This window comes from Phascolarctos cinereus, unplaced genomic scaffold (genome assembly GCF_003287225.1).
Source record: "Phascolarctos cinereus isolate Bilbo 61053 unplaced genomic scaffold, phaCin_HiC Scaffold_4;HRSCAF=312, whole genome shotgun sequence".
Classification (NCBI taxonomy): domain Eukaryota; kingdom Metazoa; phylum Chordata; class Mammalia; order Diprotodontia; family Phascolarctidae; genus Phascolarctos; species Phascolarctos cinereus.
Window position 1 is genome coordinate 588,440,499 of NW_027555847.1, and position 16,681 is coordinate 588,457,179.

General features: G+C 37.8%; 1 protein-coding gene across 1 annotated transcript in view; it reads right to left on the minus strand.

Annotated features, from left to right (window-relative positions):
• The window catches only part of MTERF3 (mitochondrial transcription termination factor 3), a 52,835-nt gene that overhangs the window by 27,728 nt on the left and 8,426 nt on the right, over nucleotides 1-16,681 (minus strand). Inside the window, exons 2-4 of the mRNA XM_020968862.2 lie at nucleotides 8,254-8,601; nucleotides 4,964-5,116; nucleotides 2,786-2,975 (exon numbers count right to left, since the gene is read on the minus strand). Of these exons, the coding sequence (XP_020824521.1) occupies nucleotides 2,786-2,975; nucleotides 4,964-5,116; nucleotides 8,254-8,581 (671 nt within the window). The 5' untranslated portion in view covers nucleotides 8,582-8,601. The remainder of the gene's footprint in view (nucleotides 1-2,785; nucleotides 2,976-4,963; nucleotides 5,117-8,253; nucleotides 8,602-16,681) is intronic.

Below are 16,681 nucleotides of genomic sequence, written 5' to 3' on the forward strand. Positions count from 1 at the left end.
ATGGCTTTGGGCAAGTCACTTGAACATCCTCAAGGCAGCCAACAGCCCTAGGCCTGCAGTCAGGAAGACCTCTGCCCTCAGATATTCCTAGCTATATGACCCTGAGCAAATCATTTAACCTATTTGCCTCAGTTTCCTCAACTGCAAAATGGGGATCATAATAGCATCTACCTCCCAGGGTTGTTGTGAGGATTAAATGAGATAATAATTGTAAAGTGCTTGGCATATAGCACTTAACAAGTGCTTAATAAATCCTTCCTTCTTCCCTTGATCAGTTACAGTTACTTCATCTACAAAATGAGGAGGTTGGACAAGACGACCTCTACAAAGTCCTTTTCAGCTCTAAATGTTGTGACATGACTGTGATAAAGCTAGGCATTTATCCTTCCCCTAGTCTCTTCCCCTTTAAACCAATGCTGGATTAGTAACTACCTACTGGACATTTCCAAATAGATGCCCATAGGCATTTCAAACTCCAAATATCCAATACAAAATTAATTATATTTTCCCCCAAACCCTTTCTCCTCCCATCTCCCCTATTTCTATTGATGGCACCATCATTCTTCCAGTTGCCCAAATTTGTAACCCAGGTATTATCCTCAACTTTCCCTTCTCTTTTTTCCTCATATCCAATCAGGGGCCAAATCTTGGTAATTCCATTTTCACAACATAGTTTTCACCTACACCCTTCTCTCTTCTTACATGACCACTATCCTAGTTCAGGTTCTCAACACCCCTTACTGGGACCATTACAACAAGTTCTTAATTGGTCTTCCTGAAGCCAGGTTCTCCCTTCTCTAATCTGTTTTCCATACAACTGTTAAAGAAATATTTCTAGAATACACACTGACCATAGCACTCTAGGAGAACCTACCTGCCTCTAGAAGAAACTACAGAATCCCTCTGTTTGACCCTTACAGTCCTCTCTAAACTGGTCCCAGCCCATCTTCCCAGGCAGACTGCACATTACTTCCATTCACATGTTCCATGTGTCAGTCAAACTGGCCTCCTTGCTATTCTCTACAACATTCTGTGCCCCATCTCCATTCTTTACATGGGATGGCTCCCAGGTCTGCATCATATTCCTCTTCACAGTATCTTAGAATCCTCAGCTTCCTTTTTACTCGAGGCCTATACCAGTCCTCTAGTTGTAGGGGCCCTCTCCCTATAAATTACTTTTTATTTTGTACATATTTACCTACACACATAATATTTTCCTTCCAATATATAACCTCCTTGTAAGTAAGGTCTGTTTAATCTGTCTTTGTATCCCAAGAAATTACAACAGTGCTTGGAAAATAGCAGGTGCTTCATAAATGCTTACTAAGTAAATGAAAAGCAAACAAAATGAATTTCTTTAAAACTCCTTTATGTAAAGCACATGGGGACTTTCCTTTTCCCTTGAGGAACACATAATAGTAATAATAATAGCTAGCATTTACATAGTACTTTTAGGTTTGCAAAGTACTTTACAAAATTATCTCATTTTATCCTTAGGAGGTAGGGTACTTTTATTATCCCCATTTTAGAGTGAGGAAACTGAGGCAGAAAGAGGTTAAGTGCCTTGCCTTGGGTTACAGAGCTATTAAATAAATGTCTAAAGGTGGATATGAACTCAAGTCCTCCTCACTCAAGGCACAATGCTCTATCCATTAAGCCACCTAGCTGCCTCTAGTTTATATACATGTATTTATAATGGCAAATCAGATTGTTTGCACCTAACTGCCAACTGTAATTAACGTAGAGAGATTTCAAAATATCTGAAATGAGCACATCTTAAGCATGTATTTACACCGAAATTCATCTCTAGGTGTTTCTATCCCCTCTATTGGAACAAAAATTAATCCTTATGTCACAGCCCAAAAAGAATACAGTGTTCAGACTAACAAAAGTTAGCACCAGAGAAAATCCATGAGAAAAACTTACAAGAAATCTTTTTTCTAAATCCAGTAAGGAAAATAAAATCCCTATCTTAGGCAAGGGTTATTGAAATTCATTAAAATTTGGTGACCACAAATGTATATTGTTTTGACTCTAGGAGAAATTAAAAAGCCTAACTTAGGACTCTATTTCCCCACAACTTCATGATCCAAGAGTTTTAGAGTGCACTAGAGTACACTAAACAGAAATCACCTTTCATTCTCGAAGAATTGGTTTAATCACAGAGCTAGATATAAAAAAGGGGATGTACTAACAGAGCTCTTCCAATTACAAGAATTTATACAAGACTGATGGCTCATACAGGTAAAGGCAACTAAATAAATAATTTTGGACTGTGGGGAGAAGATGGAAACAGACAAGCTGTTAAGGAGTTAGCTGCACTACTTACACATGAAATGATTAAGTTCTAAGGCCATTTTTATTTTTTTATTTTATTTTTTTTTAGGGCCATTTCTAAAAGAGAAGGAACAGCTCTGAGAATATTGAAGAAAAAAAGAGGGTAGAGATTATTCCAAGGCTGTGAGTCAGGGAAGCACTAAGATTAATTGTTATTGCTGGGAACAATAAGACAGTGTGAGGAAAGGGGAGGTTTGGTAGTTAACAAAATGAGTTCTGTTTCAGATGCTTATTTTAGACCTCAGTGGGACAAAGAAACCACCACTTCAACACCTCACATTTGCAGTCTGCTATTGTGTTCCAAGCATTTCCATATTTATAACCTCACTGGATCCTCAAAACAACCTGGTAAGATAAAGACAAAAAGAAATACTTCACAACTATGACATTTCTCCCATAATCACATCTTTGGTATTTAGCGAAAGCAGTCACTTTACAAAAGTCCTACCTGGTTCTTAGATTCTCCAAGTCTTCAGTTAAAGTAATATAGTTTTTAGTAAGGAACGCTCCTAATTGGTTATCTTCTACACCAATGTCCTTAAGAAACAGAAGTATTTTTTGTATGTCGTTTTTGAAATCCAGTCTCAGAAGGAGGGTACCAACGCCTCGGCGTTTTTCCAGCTTGGACAAATTGACCCCTGCAGCAATTGATATACATTAGCTGAGTTACCCATTTTGCTTTGCTCATAAATATTTTATCTAAACAATTACTTTTATATATCATCAACAATAGTACAAACTGTAACTTACATACCATTTTACAGTTACAAAGTTCTTAAATTTATCATCTCATTTGAACTTCTTAACTCTAGGAGGTAAAGGTAGCCTAAGTAACTCCATCTAAGAAATGAGAAATCAGATACAGAGATTCAAGTGACTTGTCCTATATCAAAAAACCAGTAAGCGATAATGTCAGTAGCTGAATCCAGGTCTTCAGATTCCAAATCTAATGTTTTTCCCAATAATACACTACACTCTCACTCAATCATCCTTATATCCAGAAAAGAATTTAGATGGGCAAATGAAAACATTCTCATTCTGGACAGTTCCAGGTAGGCCTTTATGATAACGTTCTAAGAGGGGGATCAGCTGAAGGAAGGTGAAATATTTAGCTTGGTGAAAAGAAGACATAGAGAGGAATACTGTCACTGTCTTCAAATATTTCAAGTGCTCTACTGTGGAAGAGGGATTAAACTTGTTTTATCTGGAAAAACTAGAATCAATGGGGGGAAACTACAAGGGAACACATATTGGCCCAACAAGGAAAAACAACAAGTAGAGCTAACCAAAAGTTGAATGGGCTGCCTTGATAGGTACTGAGCTCCCCATCACTGAAAATACTGCCTTGATAGGTACTGAAAATCTCTATCACTTAAAATACACTAAAAAGAGGTTGGGTCACATGTAAGTATGTTGTAAAAGGGATTTCTGCTCAGGGTTATATTAGGTGGTCTCTGAACTCTCTTCCAAATCCTGGATTCTATGATTTCTAAACTAAGTTGGTGACAACTTAGTATTCAAAATAAAGTGTTCAAAATAAAGCAAACAAGTTAAAAAGAAAATGGTGGTACTTATTTAAGGCCTGATATTCAAAAAGGAAGTCTACAGGGTTGCATTACATAGCAACAGGATTATGAGTTATACTTTTCTTCTCAAATGTATTCTTTTACCATTTCTTCACTGGTTTCCACAATAAACAGGATTCACAGAAATAAATACCAAATACAAATTCTTCCTACAGAAAAGCCCTCCCTTGATTTTAAAGTTATTCAGTAAAATGGAAGCTGGTTCCAAAAAACTGTGTTTAATGAGGGTGGGGACACTTTGTAACAGCTTAAATGTCACCTCCAATGGCGTCAGCCTTTAATTTTAAGAAAGTACTGCAGTTTCTACATGTTAAAGTATTTCATTCAGTCTGAGCTGTCAGACTCTAGCTGACTAAGGTAGTGCCATCAGTGTTCATTAATGATTTGTTTTACCTCACCACCTCAGCAATGGCCATTTATTTTTCACCTGTAATTACCACTTGATACAATCACTCCTAGAGATACATGCATAAGGGCATTCCAAAATATTATCCAATGATTCAGTCATAGTTCCACTATTTTTACACTGCTAGGTTACCACCAAGAAAAAACATAAAAGATATCACCCTAAAGATGTATAATTGGAAAAGGAGGTGGACTGGCCTTGAAGCTAGAGGAAAGGATATCAGAGAGACAAACCTAGTGGAACTCTGCCATCACGTGATATTTAGAAACCTAGAGGAAACACCCCAGCACTAAGTAGACTCCCCTTGAGGATTATGAGAGGATAGAGTCCCTAGAAGGCAATGACTGGCAAACTGCATCACTGACATAATAACCCACATCGATGGTACCATTGGTACACTTAAATGTAAATTATCAGCAATCTCTTTTTGCGTAAAATTGTAGAAGCCAAACCTCAAGTGGGATGTGTTAATACTCATTAAATATGTATCTAGCACACACACTTTACAAAACTATAAATTACTCTAAGTCATAAACTTTCTGAGGACAAGGACCACAATGTAAACCTTCTTCATGGCTGCAAGAGAACTAGCAACATAAAAGGTGCTCAAAACAATACCTGATAGACTACTCACCCAGGAGAACTAACTTCTGCAGAGTTTCAGAGCGATCCACATAGTCTCGAAGTGTGAATGAAGTTGGGGGCAGAGGCGGTTCTGCAATAATCTGCACAGCATCCTCCTCAGAAATCTGCTGCAGTGGAGAGATTGGGGGCAAATCCTCCAGTTCTTGAAGTCATCATTGTAGACATGTGCAAGGAAAGAAAGAATAAAGCTAAGTTCTCCCTACTGCATGCATACTTCCTATCAAGACAACCTATTTCTGAGTTTACATCTTTCACAAATTAGACTGATTTCTGCTTTTCCTGGAGGTGGGGTGGGGGTAAAGGAATAGGCTGCTAGATTCACACCTATGATTTCATTTGAATGAGGAGTCTGTGTTCTCGTGTGTGTGTGTGTGTGTGGTGTGTGTGTGTGTGTGTGTGTGTGTGTGTGTGTGTGTGTGTGTGTGTGTGTGTTTCTCTATAACCCTACCAACAAAGAGTGCTACTTTCATTTTTTTTTCTGATTTGATAGTTTGTGGCAGTATTTCAAAATTCTTCTATTTTTCACATCTTTGCTTGTTGGTGAGACTGGCATCTTTGGCATCTTTTCAAATGACTAATAACAATATTTGTTCACATTCTATAATTCACCATGGGCTTAGAGTTACTCCTGTGCATTTTTTTTCTTTTATATTTTAAGCTATCAAGTTTTAATCTGTTGTATTTGCCATAAACATTTTATTCTCACTAGTTGCTTTTTTTCTTGTAATCATCCTTTTTTTGTACTGTATGTTTAAAAAAATTCTAATTTAGTCAAGCATATCTATCTGGTCCCTAATAATTTCATTAAAAAATTCCTTACCACAATCTCCTCCCAGTTTATCTTTTTAATGGTACCCCCATTTCCCCTCGAACTTAGAATTGTGAGCTTTGATTTCTCCCTCACTTCCCACACATCCACCTTTTCTGCCTCTGCAATCTGTCTTATCAAGCCCCTCCTTTCCACCCAGCTCTGGCAGAAACCACATCTCTTCTTGCCCAGACTATTTTAAGACATATTTTTGCTTCAACACTATCTCTTCTCCAATTCATGCTACACAATGTTATCCGAGTCATCTTGCCAATGCACTGCTCTATTTGAGAGGCAGAACAGTACACTGGAAAACGCACTGAATTTGGAGAACACTCAGGTTCTGACCCCACCTCTGCCACTTACTATATCATGTGACCTCGGACAAGTCACTAACCTCTCTAGGCCTCAGTTTTCTCACCTGTGAAATGAAAGGGCTGGAATAAAGATGGACTCTAAGGTCCCTTCCAGCTCTAGATCTATAAGCCTATGATCATGTCACTATTCTATTTAAAATCTTAAGCAGCTCCCCAGTGCCCAAAGCATCAAATTTAAATTCTTGATCTTAGCATTCAAGATTCTCCACAAGTCAACCCTGACCTATGTGCGCAGCCTCCTCTCTTGTTGCTCCTCTTCAAGTATTCTATGTTGTAGCCAAAGTCACCTATTCTCTGTGTCCTGTTTTTTCCTGCCCTTTCCCATACCAATCTTTGGTTACTATTCAATAGGTTTGGAATCCACTTGACCCCCCACCCCAATTGTGTCCAAAGTTCTTCCCTTACTCCAAGGTATAACTCAGGGCAGCTGCTTGTGGGAAACCTTCTTTAACTCCCTCAGGGAAGAGTGATCTTTCCCATTGCTTACATCTTTACACAGCTACCAGCATCCTTACCAAAAAACACAGGAAGACAAGGTTCTGTGAAGTCAGAAGTCAGGAAGAAGAGTGGCAAAAGTGTGCAGCTTCACTGAGAGGAGGTCTCTAACCTGTACTGCCCAAGGCAAGGGCTGTAATGCAGAACTGTGGCTCCTGCCAAACAGGGAAGTTCTGGTGGCCTTCTTCTCAGCATCAGCAAAAGCTGCAGGGAAAATACCTGGCACTATCTGCTAGGAATGATGTGGCTTTGCAGGAGAAGCTGACAAGAATTTGTAGGAGAACTCATCAGAAAGAGTAATGCCTGCCATCGCTTAATGCAAGTTAGTTCCTGTTACCAGAAAGAGTAAGCCTGGCAATACCTACTGCAAAAAGTAGGAAGAAATCTGCCTTTGTGACTAATAATGGAAAGAAGAGACAACTTCCAACTTAGAAGAACAATAACCCTGAGAAAAACAGAGGACTGAGGACTGATTCCTGTTCCCAACAATGATGAAGGGCAAAAAAGAAACTGCAGTGACCTGCATCTAGCATACAATGTTTATCTTTCTGCCATGGATGAATAATTGCAATCTGTGCCCAAAGAAAAGGTGGTATCTTTCCTCTAAAGAGAAGGAAAATGGGCTTAAAGAATAGCTCTCCATTCTCCAGGCTATCAGGGAAAAAAAGATGTTATTTCAAAGAACAATTACGGCTTCATTATTAACAATGAAGAAAAAAGGATCTGATGGGGCAGAAGGAATTCCTGACTTTTGTCAGGAGGCTAGAGGGTAGAAGCTTGGGACAAAAAGAAGGAAGCAAAGAAGGACCACTGAACACCTGGGGTTAACAGGTATGAGACTCTTCCCACAGAAGAGGGAGCTGGACTAGATACAAAGAGAAGTCATTAATGGGTTGATACCAACTTGGCAGCATAAGACTAATACAGTAGCCCATAGACTCTATGCTCAGGCTCATGCACGGATATATAGGTTAAAGGGACCTCAGAGCTCATTCTAATTCAAACCCTACATATTATAGATGAGAAAATTGCAGTCCAAAGAGGGTGACTTGTTCAAAGATACAAAACTGGGATTCAAAATCAGGCCTTCTGACTCCAAATTTGGTACTCTTTCCCCTATATCATGCATGAATTACATTATGAAACACACAACAAATCCAAAATTAATGCAATTTTAAGAAATGAATACAAATATTAAAATTATAAGGATTGCAAGCTGTCTTCCACAAATCTCTCCAAACCCAAACAGTTTGACTACAGTTTTAAGAATCTAAACACTGAAATAAAATTTGTAAATGTTACTAGAAAGTAGGTCAAAAGCAGTCTTGTAAACAAATACAAAAATTTATCAGCAGATTTAAAAAAACCATTTCATCATAGTATAGCTATTTAAAAGTTATAGGGAGTAGCAGCACTATAGTTTGGTTTTTTCCTTGCTAAGTATAAAGTATACTACTTTCTACTAGTATAATATAAACTGTTAGCCTAGAGCAGTAGTCTAGAGTAGTACCTAACAGACTAAGCAGTTTTCTACAAACAACTCCCCCCTTCCCCCAAATGAATTCATAAACAGAAGCTTGCCCCAAATTTCAGAATTACCTTCTAGTGATGTTTGTGAATCAAAGTTGGCTACTTCAGTCTTGAGTTGTAGTTCGTTAAGGGAAGGAGGGTGAGTGTCTTGTGCAGAAATATTCTCTTGTCTAGTTGAGCTGGGAGCCTCAGAACTATTCCATATGGAAGAAGTCCTGTAGCTCTTGAATCCCCAATGGAAAAAATTGCCAGAAGACTGTTCAGGCAGTGCCAAGAGTCCATGTAAAGTTGTTTCTCTTGGTCTCGTTAACTGACTTCTGAATTGCATGATGGTGATGAAATTTTGTATTTTTCTTGAGTAGAACCATTTGGGTATCTGCTGAGCTGGCAGAGCCATTTTCCATATAATGCTGGTATCTATAAAAGAAGTATACAATAAACAGAAGTTTAAAAAAAGCTAAAAAATATTTAAACAAGCAAAACAATATATTCAAGGTAGAAAAAAAAAGTCCTTGTTAAAAACGAGCCCTTCAATAAGTACAAAAAACTGACCACAGCTTTAGAGCTAGAAAGGAGTCCAAATTCAAGCCCTTCATTTTACAGATGGCAAAACTGAGCTCCAGGGAGGTTAAGTCACTTTACCAAAGTCATATATGTATATATGTATGTGTGTGTGTGTGTGTGTGTGTTTGTATTTATGTATATATATACATACACACACACACACACACACACATTCACATGTGTGTCTGTGTGTATATTTAAGAGGCAGATTTGAAATGAGATCCTCTGACTCCAAACTCTTTCCAATGTACCAAACTGGTCTATATAGGGTTTTTCTTGGCCATGAAGAGAAGTTAAGAACCAGGATCTTCAAGAGAAAGACAGGAAGGAATCTGCAGGATGCAGATGTGCAGATGGATGAAGAACCTAACACTGACAAACACATAATACACACAAGTTCAAAATATAAGGCAAAAATTTGAGTGGAAGAGAAAAATATTTAAGACAAATATCTATAATTGTGTCAAATATATCTATCAATTTGAGACTTCGTATTTAGAATTCACATTTCAGGAAGAGAAGAACATGAGAACAATTTAGTGTCCTGAAATTCAATCTTCAAGCAGCAGATTGTGAGCCTGAATATCAGTATTACTGAAATGTGTTTTATGGACTATAAAAGCTGTTAAAATAGAAACACAAAGAAATCATCTCTGCCTTATATGAACTATCAAAACATTTATTATACTACATGTAGAACAGTGAATGCTATTTCTTTTGCTTCATCCACAGAGCTGAGCTAAAACTTGATTATTTCAAGAATAAAACTGTTTTCTAAACCAAGAATTGCTCATAACAAAAGCAGCTCTGTTGAGTCCTGTTACATTAGTAACGGGGGTGAAATTAGATGGAGAAAAATAATGTAGCTTTTAACAAAAAAGGTCACAACTGGCAAGGATAATGAAATGACAGCAATAAGCAAGAATCTGGCAGCAAACAAATACAAATTTCTCTCCAACAAAAAAAAATTTAAAAGAGAGATTATCATTGGGGAAAGATGCTATTCAACCCCTGCAAATCCTGCCTTTTCTAATGAAGATGTCTGTGAGAATACCAAATGCTTTTTTAAGACATTTGTAAATTTAAAAGGCAAATCTGGCTAGACAACAGTCTTAAAGTGAATATATCATAAATTGACATTTCAGGCTGAATTAACCAAAACTGAAATCAGGATCTTAAAATTGCTTGAATTTATCTACTAACAATTTTGCTTCTAGCCTTTTCTTGTTGACTTTACTGGCCAATAAAGAACTTCGAGTACAGTCCAACCTACTTTGATTCCATTTTTTACCTTTAAAATTTATTGATACATAGTTTTCATATAAATACTTCTCAGTATCCAAACATCATTACAAAGTACATTCTCTATTTATCATTTGTCAATAAAAAGAAGGAATGGTCCTTTAATTCTGACAACCTAAAAATGATCACTCTAAGTGACCAAACTATTGCTGCGCCTCTCTGTTGATATTATTTGCTGTTGTGCACAACTAGTTCACTTGGCTACAGAGCCTACCTAGGGCCTAGGATTTCCCAATCACCTGATGAATCAAGACCAGCTTGATTTTCTATCTCGAATGCGCACTGATGAGGCGGGAGGCAGGATGGAAGCAACTCCTTTTATTTTTAGCAAAGCACTTACTTATATAGTAAAATAGCAGGAACTCTTTCTCAGGTTACAGTGACGTATAGCCCATGCTGTGCTCAAGGACAGTGCATGCACGTCCTGTGCACTTATCTGACTCCAATCCCAGAATAGACTAATAATGACCATACAATAACTAGGGGAGTTAAAGATTGTTACAGATCTACACAATGGAGCACCGCACCGGAGAGGGGCCTCCGCCCATCAGTGAGACCTCTTGAATAGCCTGTGGCCCTCTACATCTTGATAGATCCCTAACAATTTACATTATTGTAGTCAGAGCCTTTCACAAAGTAGATTCTTAATACATGTCTGAATGCCATAGTTTGTTTCTTTGACATGACTTTTCTTCCTTCACTCTATCACTTCATATAAATCTTCACATGTTTCTCTAAATTCTTTACAGAATTACAAAATTCATGCTAGCTGTAAACTCTGAAGCCACATGCATTTTTTTAGCAATAAAAAAATTTTAATGGAAATAAAACCTAAATCTGATCACAAAGCCATGAAACAAAAGTACTGACAGGAGAGGACACTGAGGTTTAGTGATTAAGTTACTCGCCTATGGTTATACAGCTAGTATTAAAGAAATCTGAATCCACATAGTCTTTATTCCATATGGCACAATAGTAATTCCACTGTGACACAACTTGCCTAACCAATGGACACATTTTGTTTCTTGTTTTTTTGATATTATGAAATCATGCTACTATGAATATTTTTCTATAATTTCTATTTTCTTGCTCTCAAAATACTTCTTGGAATACAGTCACAGTACTGAACTCTTTGGGCAAAAGTATACAAACAACTTAGTGACTTTTCTCTTACAATTCCAAATTATTTTCCTGAACGGGTGAAATAATTCCCTATTACAAAATAATGAATTAGTGAGCCTTCTTCTCACAGCCTCTTCAACAGTTTCACCATTTTCTAACATCTCTGCAAGCTTGATCAGTGTAAGCTGATACTTCAGTGTTACTTTAACTTAAATTTCTCTAATTAGTTATTCTGAACATTTTCCAGGTTGTTATTGAGAATGTATATAATCTCCTTCCATAAACTTTGGTCTTACATAGCCTTTGACTACTTGTCCTTTGGGTTTTGATGTTCAGTTGTGTCCTATTCTTCAGGACCCTATGGTCCCCAGAATGCTAATACTGTCCATGGGGATTTCTTGGCAAAGATACTGGAGTAGTTTGCCATTGCCTTCTCTACCGGATTAAGGCAAACAGAGGTTAAGTGACTTGCCCGGGGTCACACAGCTAATAATTGTTTGAGGCTGGATTTGAAAGCAGGTCTTCCTGACACCAGGCTCAGAGCTCTATCCACTGAGTCACCTAACTCCCTGTCCTTTGGGATGTGGTTCTTAATCATATATATTTGTGTCCCTGACTTTAAATGTCAGACTTTTATCAGTTATTTAAAAGATTTTCCCTACTTTATATTTTCTTCTGATTCCACCTACATTGATTTTATTTTTGAAAATTTTCTGAATTCTCTATAATCCTGATTTTCTCTTTTGTCTTTTATCATCAGAAGCAACAAAATACGAGGGAAAAAATACTGATCTTGGAGTCAGAAGACCAGGGTTTAAATGCTAGCTCTTATACTTATCACCTAACCTAGATGGGATTCATATCCTCTTTTGTAAAAGGAGGGGGTTGGACTCACTAGCCTGCCAACTGATGGTGCGTTGTTATTCCCTCTTTGTTTTGTTTTTTTTGGTTAGGCAATGGGGTTAAGTGACTTGCCCAGGGTCACATAGCTAGTAAATGCTATGTGTCTGAGACTAGATTTGAACTCAGGTCCTCCTGAATCCAGGGCCAGTGCTCTATCCACTGTGCCACTTAGCTGCCTCGTTATTCCTTCTTTGACCCAACTGTGATAAGAGTGAGGGTAAAGGGCTCCCGCCTACCTCCACCCTATCCCAGTCTTCCCCTCCACTGTAAAAACTCTTTTGGGCTTCTTTTATGTGAGATGATTTACTCCATTCTACTTCTCCCTTCCGTCTTTTCCCAATGCATTCCTCTTGTTCACACCTAAATTTCTTTTTAAAGATATCATCCCATCATACTCAACTCACACTTGTTCCCTCTGTCTAGTAGACTCCTTCTAACTATCTGAATAATGAGAAAGTTCTTAGGAGTTACAACTGTCATCTTCCCATAGAGAAATATAAACAGTTGGGGCAGCTAGGTGGCACAGTTGATAGAGTACTGACCCTGAAGTTAGGAGGACCTTAGTTCAAATCTGGCCTCAGACTAAACACTTGACATTTACTAGCTGTGTGACCCTGGGCAAGTCACTTAACCCCAATTGCCTAAAAAAAATTTTTTTAAAGAAATATAGTTTAACCTTACTGAATTTCTTATGATTTTCCTTTCCCGTGTACCTTTTTATGCTTCTCTTAAATCTTGTATTTGAAAGTCAAAGTTTCTATGTAGCTCTGGTTTTTTTCATCAGGAATGCTTGAAAGTCCTTCATTTCACTGAATATCCATTTTTCCCCTGAAGGACTATACTCAGTTTTGCTGGGTAGGAGATTCTTGGTTGTAATCCTAGCTCCTTTGCTTTCTAGAACATCACATTCCAAGCCCTCTGATCCTTTAATGTACAAGCTGCTAAATCTTGTGTTATTCTGACTGTGGTTCCACAACATTTGAATTGCTTCTTTCTAGCTGCTTGCAATATTTTTTCTTTGACCTCGGGAGCTCTGGATTTTGGCTATAATATTTCTAATAGTTTTCATTTTGGGATCTCTTTAATAAAGGAGGTGATCAATTGTTTTTTTCAATTTTTATTTTACCTTCTGAATATAGGTTCTAAAATATCAAGGAAGTTTTTCTTGATAATTTCTTGAAAGATGATGGCTAGGCTCTTTTTCTTTTCCCATGGCTTTTAGTTAGTTCAATAACCTTTAACCTTGATCTATTTTCCAGGTTGGTTGTTTTTCCAATGAGACATTTCACATTTTCCTCTTTCCCCCCCCCCTCCTTTTGACTGTTTCATTGCTTTTTGATGTCTCATGGAGCATTAGTTTCCACTTGCCCAATTCTACTTTTTAAAGAATTATTTTCTTCATTGAGCTTTTGTACCTCCTTTTCCATGTGGTCAATTCTACTTTTAAAGGAGTTCTTCTCTTCAGTGAATTTCTGTATATCTTTTTCCATTTGGCCAATTCTGCTTTTTAAGGTATTCTTCTCTTCATTGGATTTTTGAGCCTTTTTTTCCTTTCTTTCTTTTTTTTTAACCATTTGGCCTAGTTTGTTTTTTAAGTTATTATTTTCTTCAGTATTTTTTGGTGCCTCCTTTGCCAAGCTGTTGACTTTTTCATGATTTGCTTGCATCACTGTGATTTCTTTTCCCAATTTTTCTTCTACCTCTCTTACTTGATTTTTAAAATCCTTTTAGACTGCGTCCAGGATCTGAGACCAATGCACATATTTCTTTGAGGCTTTGGATGTAGCAGTTTTGACTTTTTTGTCTTCTTCTGAGTCCATATTTTATCTTTCCTGTCACTGTAGTATCTTTCCATGCTCAGGATCTTTTTTTTGCTTGTTTTTTTGCTCATTTTTCCAGTCTGTTTTTCTTTTCTTTTTTTTTAACTTTTAGCTTTATATTAAAATTGGGGTCCAACTTCACGGTTTCTGTGTAATTGTTTTCAGAGCTTGTTCTAGGGGTGAATGGGCAGTCCTTAACCTTTCAGCCCTTTCAAGGTGGTATAATCTTTAGAGAGGTGTGTTTATTACTCTCCTGGCCTGTGAGCAGCCACAAGAAAACTTTTCCACCCTGGAACTGCCACCAGAGTCCCTGCTTCTCTGTAGCCGCAAGCTCTGGCGTGCTAGTGTTCCTCTTTGCCCTGGGACTGCCACCCAGATCAGAGGAGTCCTGCACCTAATACCAGCAAAAAGACTCCTTATCGTCTGTGGGCTGAGAGCTCTATAAGCAGCTGCTGTCTGCTGCTGATTCAGTAACCCTCCCAAAACGTACTACTGGTTTCCTGTTGCCTAGAATGTACTGCTACAGCCCGTGCTGCAGTGAACTTCACTCCCACCTTTGTGCAACAGACCTTTCCTGCTGACTTTCTAACTTGTCTTGGTCAGGAAAATTGTTTCATCTCCTTCCTCTGCCGCTTCAGAATTTGTTTTGAGGCATTATTTACAGTTGTTTGGAGGGGAATTTGGGAAAAGTCAGGTGAGTCCCTGCCCTTTCTCCGTCATCTTAGCCCCTTTGTCTTTCAAGTGGAACAGTTCTGAGTGAATGAAGAAGCATTTATTTTTAGTTTTCAACATTCACTTCCATAAGATTTTGAGTTTTAAATTTTCTCCCCCTCCCCAAGATGGTGTGTAATCTGATGTAGGTTCTACTTATACATTCATATTAAACGTATTTTCACATTAGTCATGACGTATGGAAGAATCAGACCTAATAAAAAGAACCACAAAAAAGAAGATATAAAACAAAACAACAAAAGAAAAGGAGAGCAAAAAGTATGCTTCCATCTGCATTTCAGACTCCAAACTTCTTTCTCTGGATGTGGATAGCATTTTCCATCATGAGGCTTTTGGAGAAGTCTTTGATCCTTGCATTGCTGAGAAAAGCTAAGTCTATTAAAGTCAGTCATGACACAATGTGGCTGCTTCTGGGTTCAATGTTCTCTTGGTTTTGTACTCATTTCACTCAGCATCAGTTCATATAAGTCTTTCCAGGTTTTTCTGAAGTCTGCCTGATCATAATTTCTTACAGCACAGCAGTATTTCATTACATTCATATACCACAACTTGCTCAGCCATTTCCCAATTGAATTTCCAATTCCAATTCCCAATTTCCAATTCCAAATTGCCTGTTACTGTTAAAGGAAGCACCATTCTCCCAATCCCCCATGTTCAAAGCCTCATTATTGTCCTGACACAACTTTCACTCACATATCCAATGTACTGTCAAATCCCCTTATTTGTACCTTCACAACATGTCTTTCACACCCTAATCTCTAGACTCACAGACACAACTCTTGTACAGGATGTCATCACCTCTCATGTGTATTATTGCAATGGCCTTCTAATTGGTTTCCCTGACCTGAAACTCTCCCCACTCCAATCCATCCTCCACTTGCCAAAGTGATTTTCCTAGAGCATAGGTCAAATGTGTCACTCTATCCCCACTCCAATAAATAAACTGCTTATTAGCTCTAGAATTAAATATAAAACTACTATGTTTGGCATTTAAAAGTTCTCTTAGGTAATCATAGAAAAGGAAATCCCATTCCAAATTATACAAAATAAATGAAGTATCTGGGGATCAATGTACTAAAGCACACAAAACATTTGTAGAGATTCAATTACAAAGTTTTCCTTAAAGAAATAAAAAACAACTTAAATAGCTGGAGAAATACTTAGTCATAATGGCAGGGCCATGTCAATATAACAGAATGACAATACTAGTAAAGTTAATTTACACTTTTAATGCTATGCAAATTATCAAAGGGTATTTTACAAAACTTGATAAAATAACAAAATTCATTTGGAAGAACAAAATATCGAGAATATCAAGGGAAATGACAAAAGGAGGAAGGGACATAGCACTTCCAGCCTCAAACTATATTATAAAGCAGCAGTTACCAAAACCATCTAGCATTGGTTAAAGAATAGAGTAGATGAATGGAACAGATTAAACAAGGTAGAATCATAAACAACAGAACTCAAAAAACCAGAGTTTGGTAAAGTGGAAAATGTATCTTATAGGAAAGAACTTCCTACGTGATTAAAAAAAAAGGGAAAACTTTAAAAAGATGTCTGGCAAAACATTAGGCTTACTCAATACATATTCCACAATACATTCTAAATGGATAAATAACCTTAATATTAAATTTTATACTATAAAAATTAGAAGAGATCATATACCTTTCACAGCTCTGAGTAGGAGATGTACTTAATGAGACAAAAACAGTTAACTTTGGCGTGGTTTCAGCTCCATTCCCCAAGAGCATGGGGGGGGGGGTAGCTGCTTCCTGAGCTTCCGGCCCATACACTGAGGGGAAATCCAGCGGCTGATCAGAGAGGGACTGCAGGGATCTCTTTGCCAGTGCTGAGGCAGGAAGCTCTTGCTTTGCCCGTGTGTGGATCTGGGTCACAGTTCTGGGCGGCTGGTGTGGTGGAGCTTGTAGTGGCTATGGAGAGGAACCCCTCCTCACAGTTACAGGACAGAAAGGAATACTGTGGTCACAGGCCAGGAAAGGAGTAAACACCTCACCCCTTATCATACCACCTTGGAAGAACTGAAAATTTAC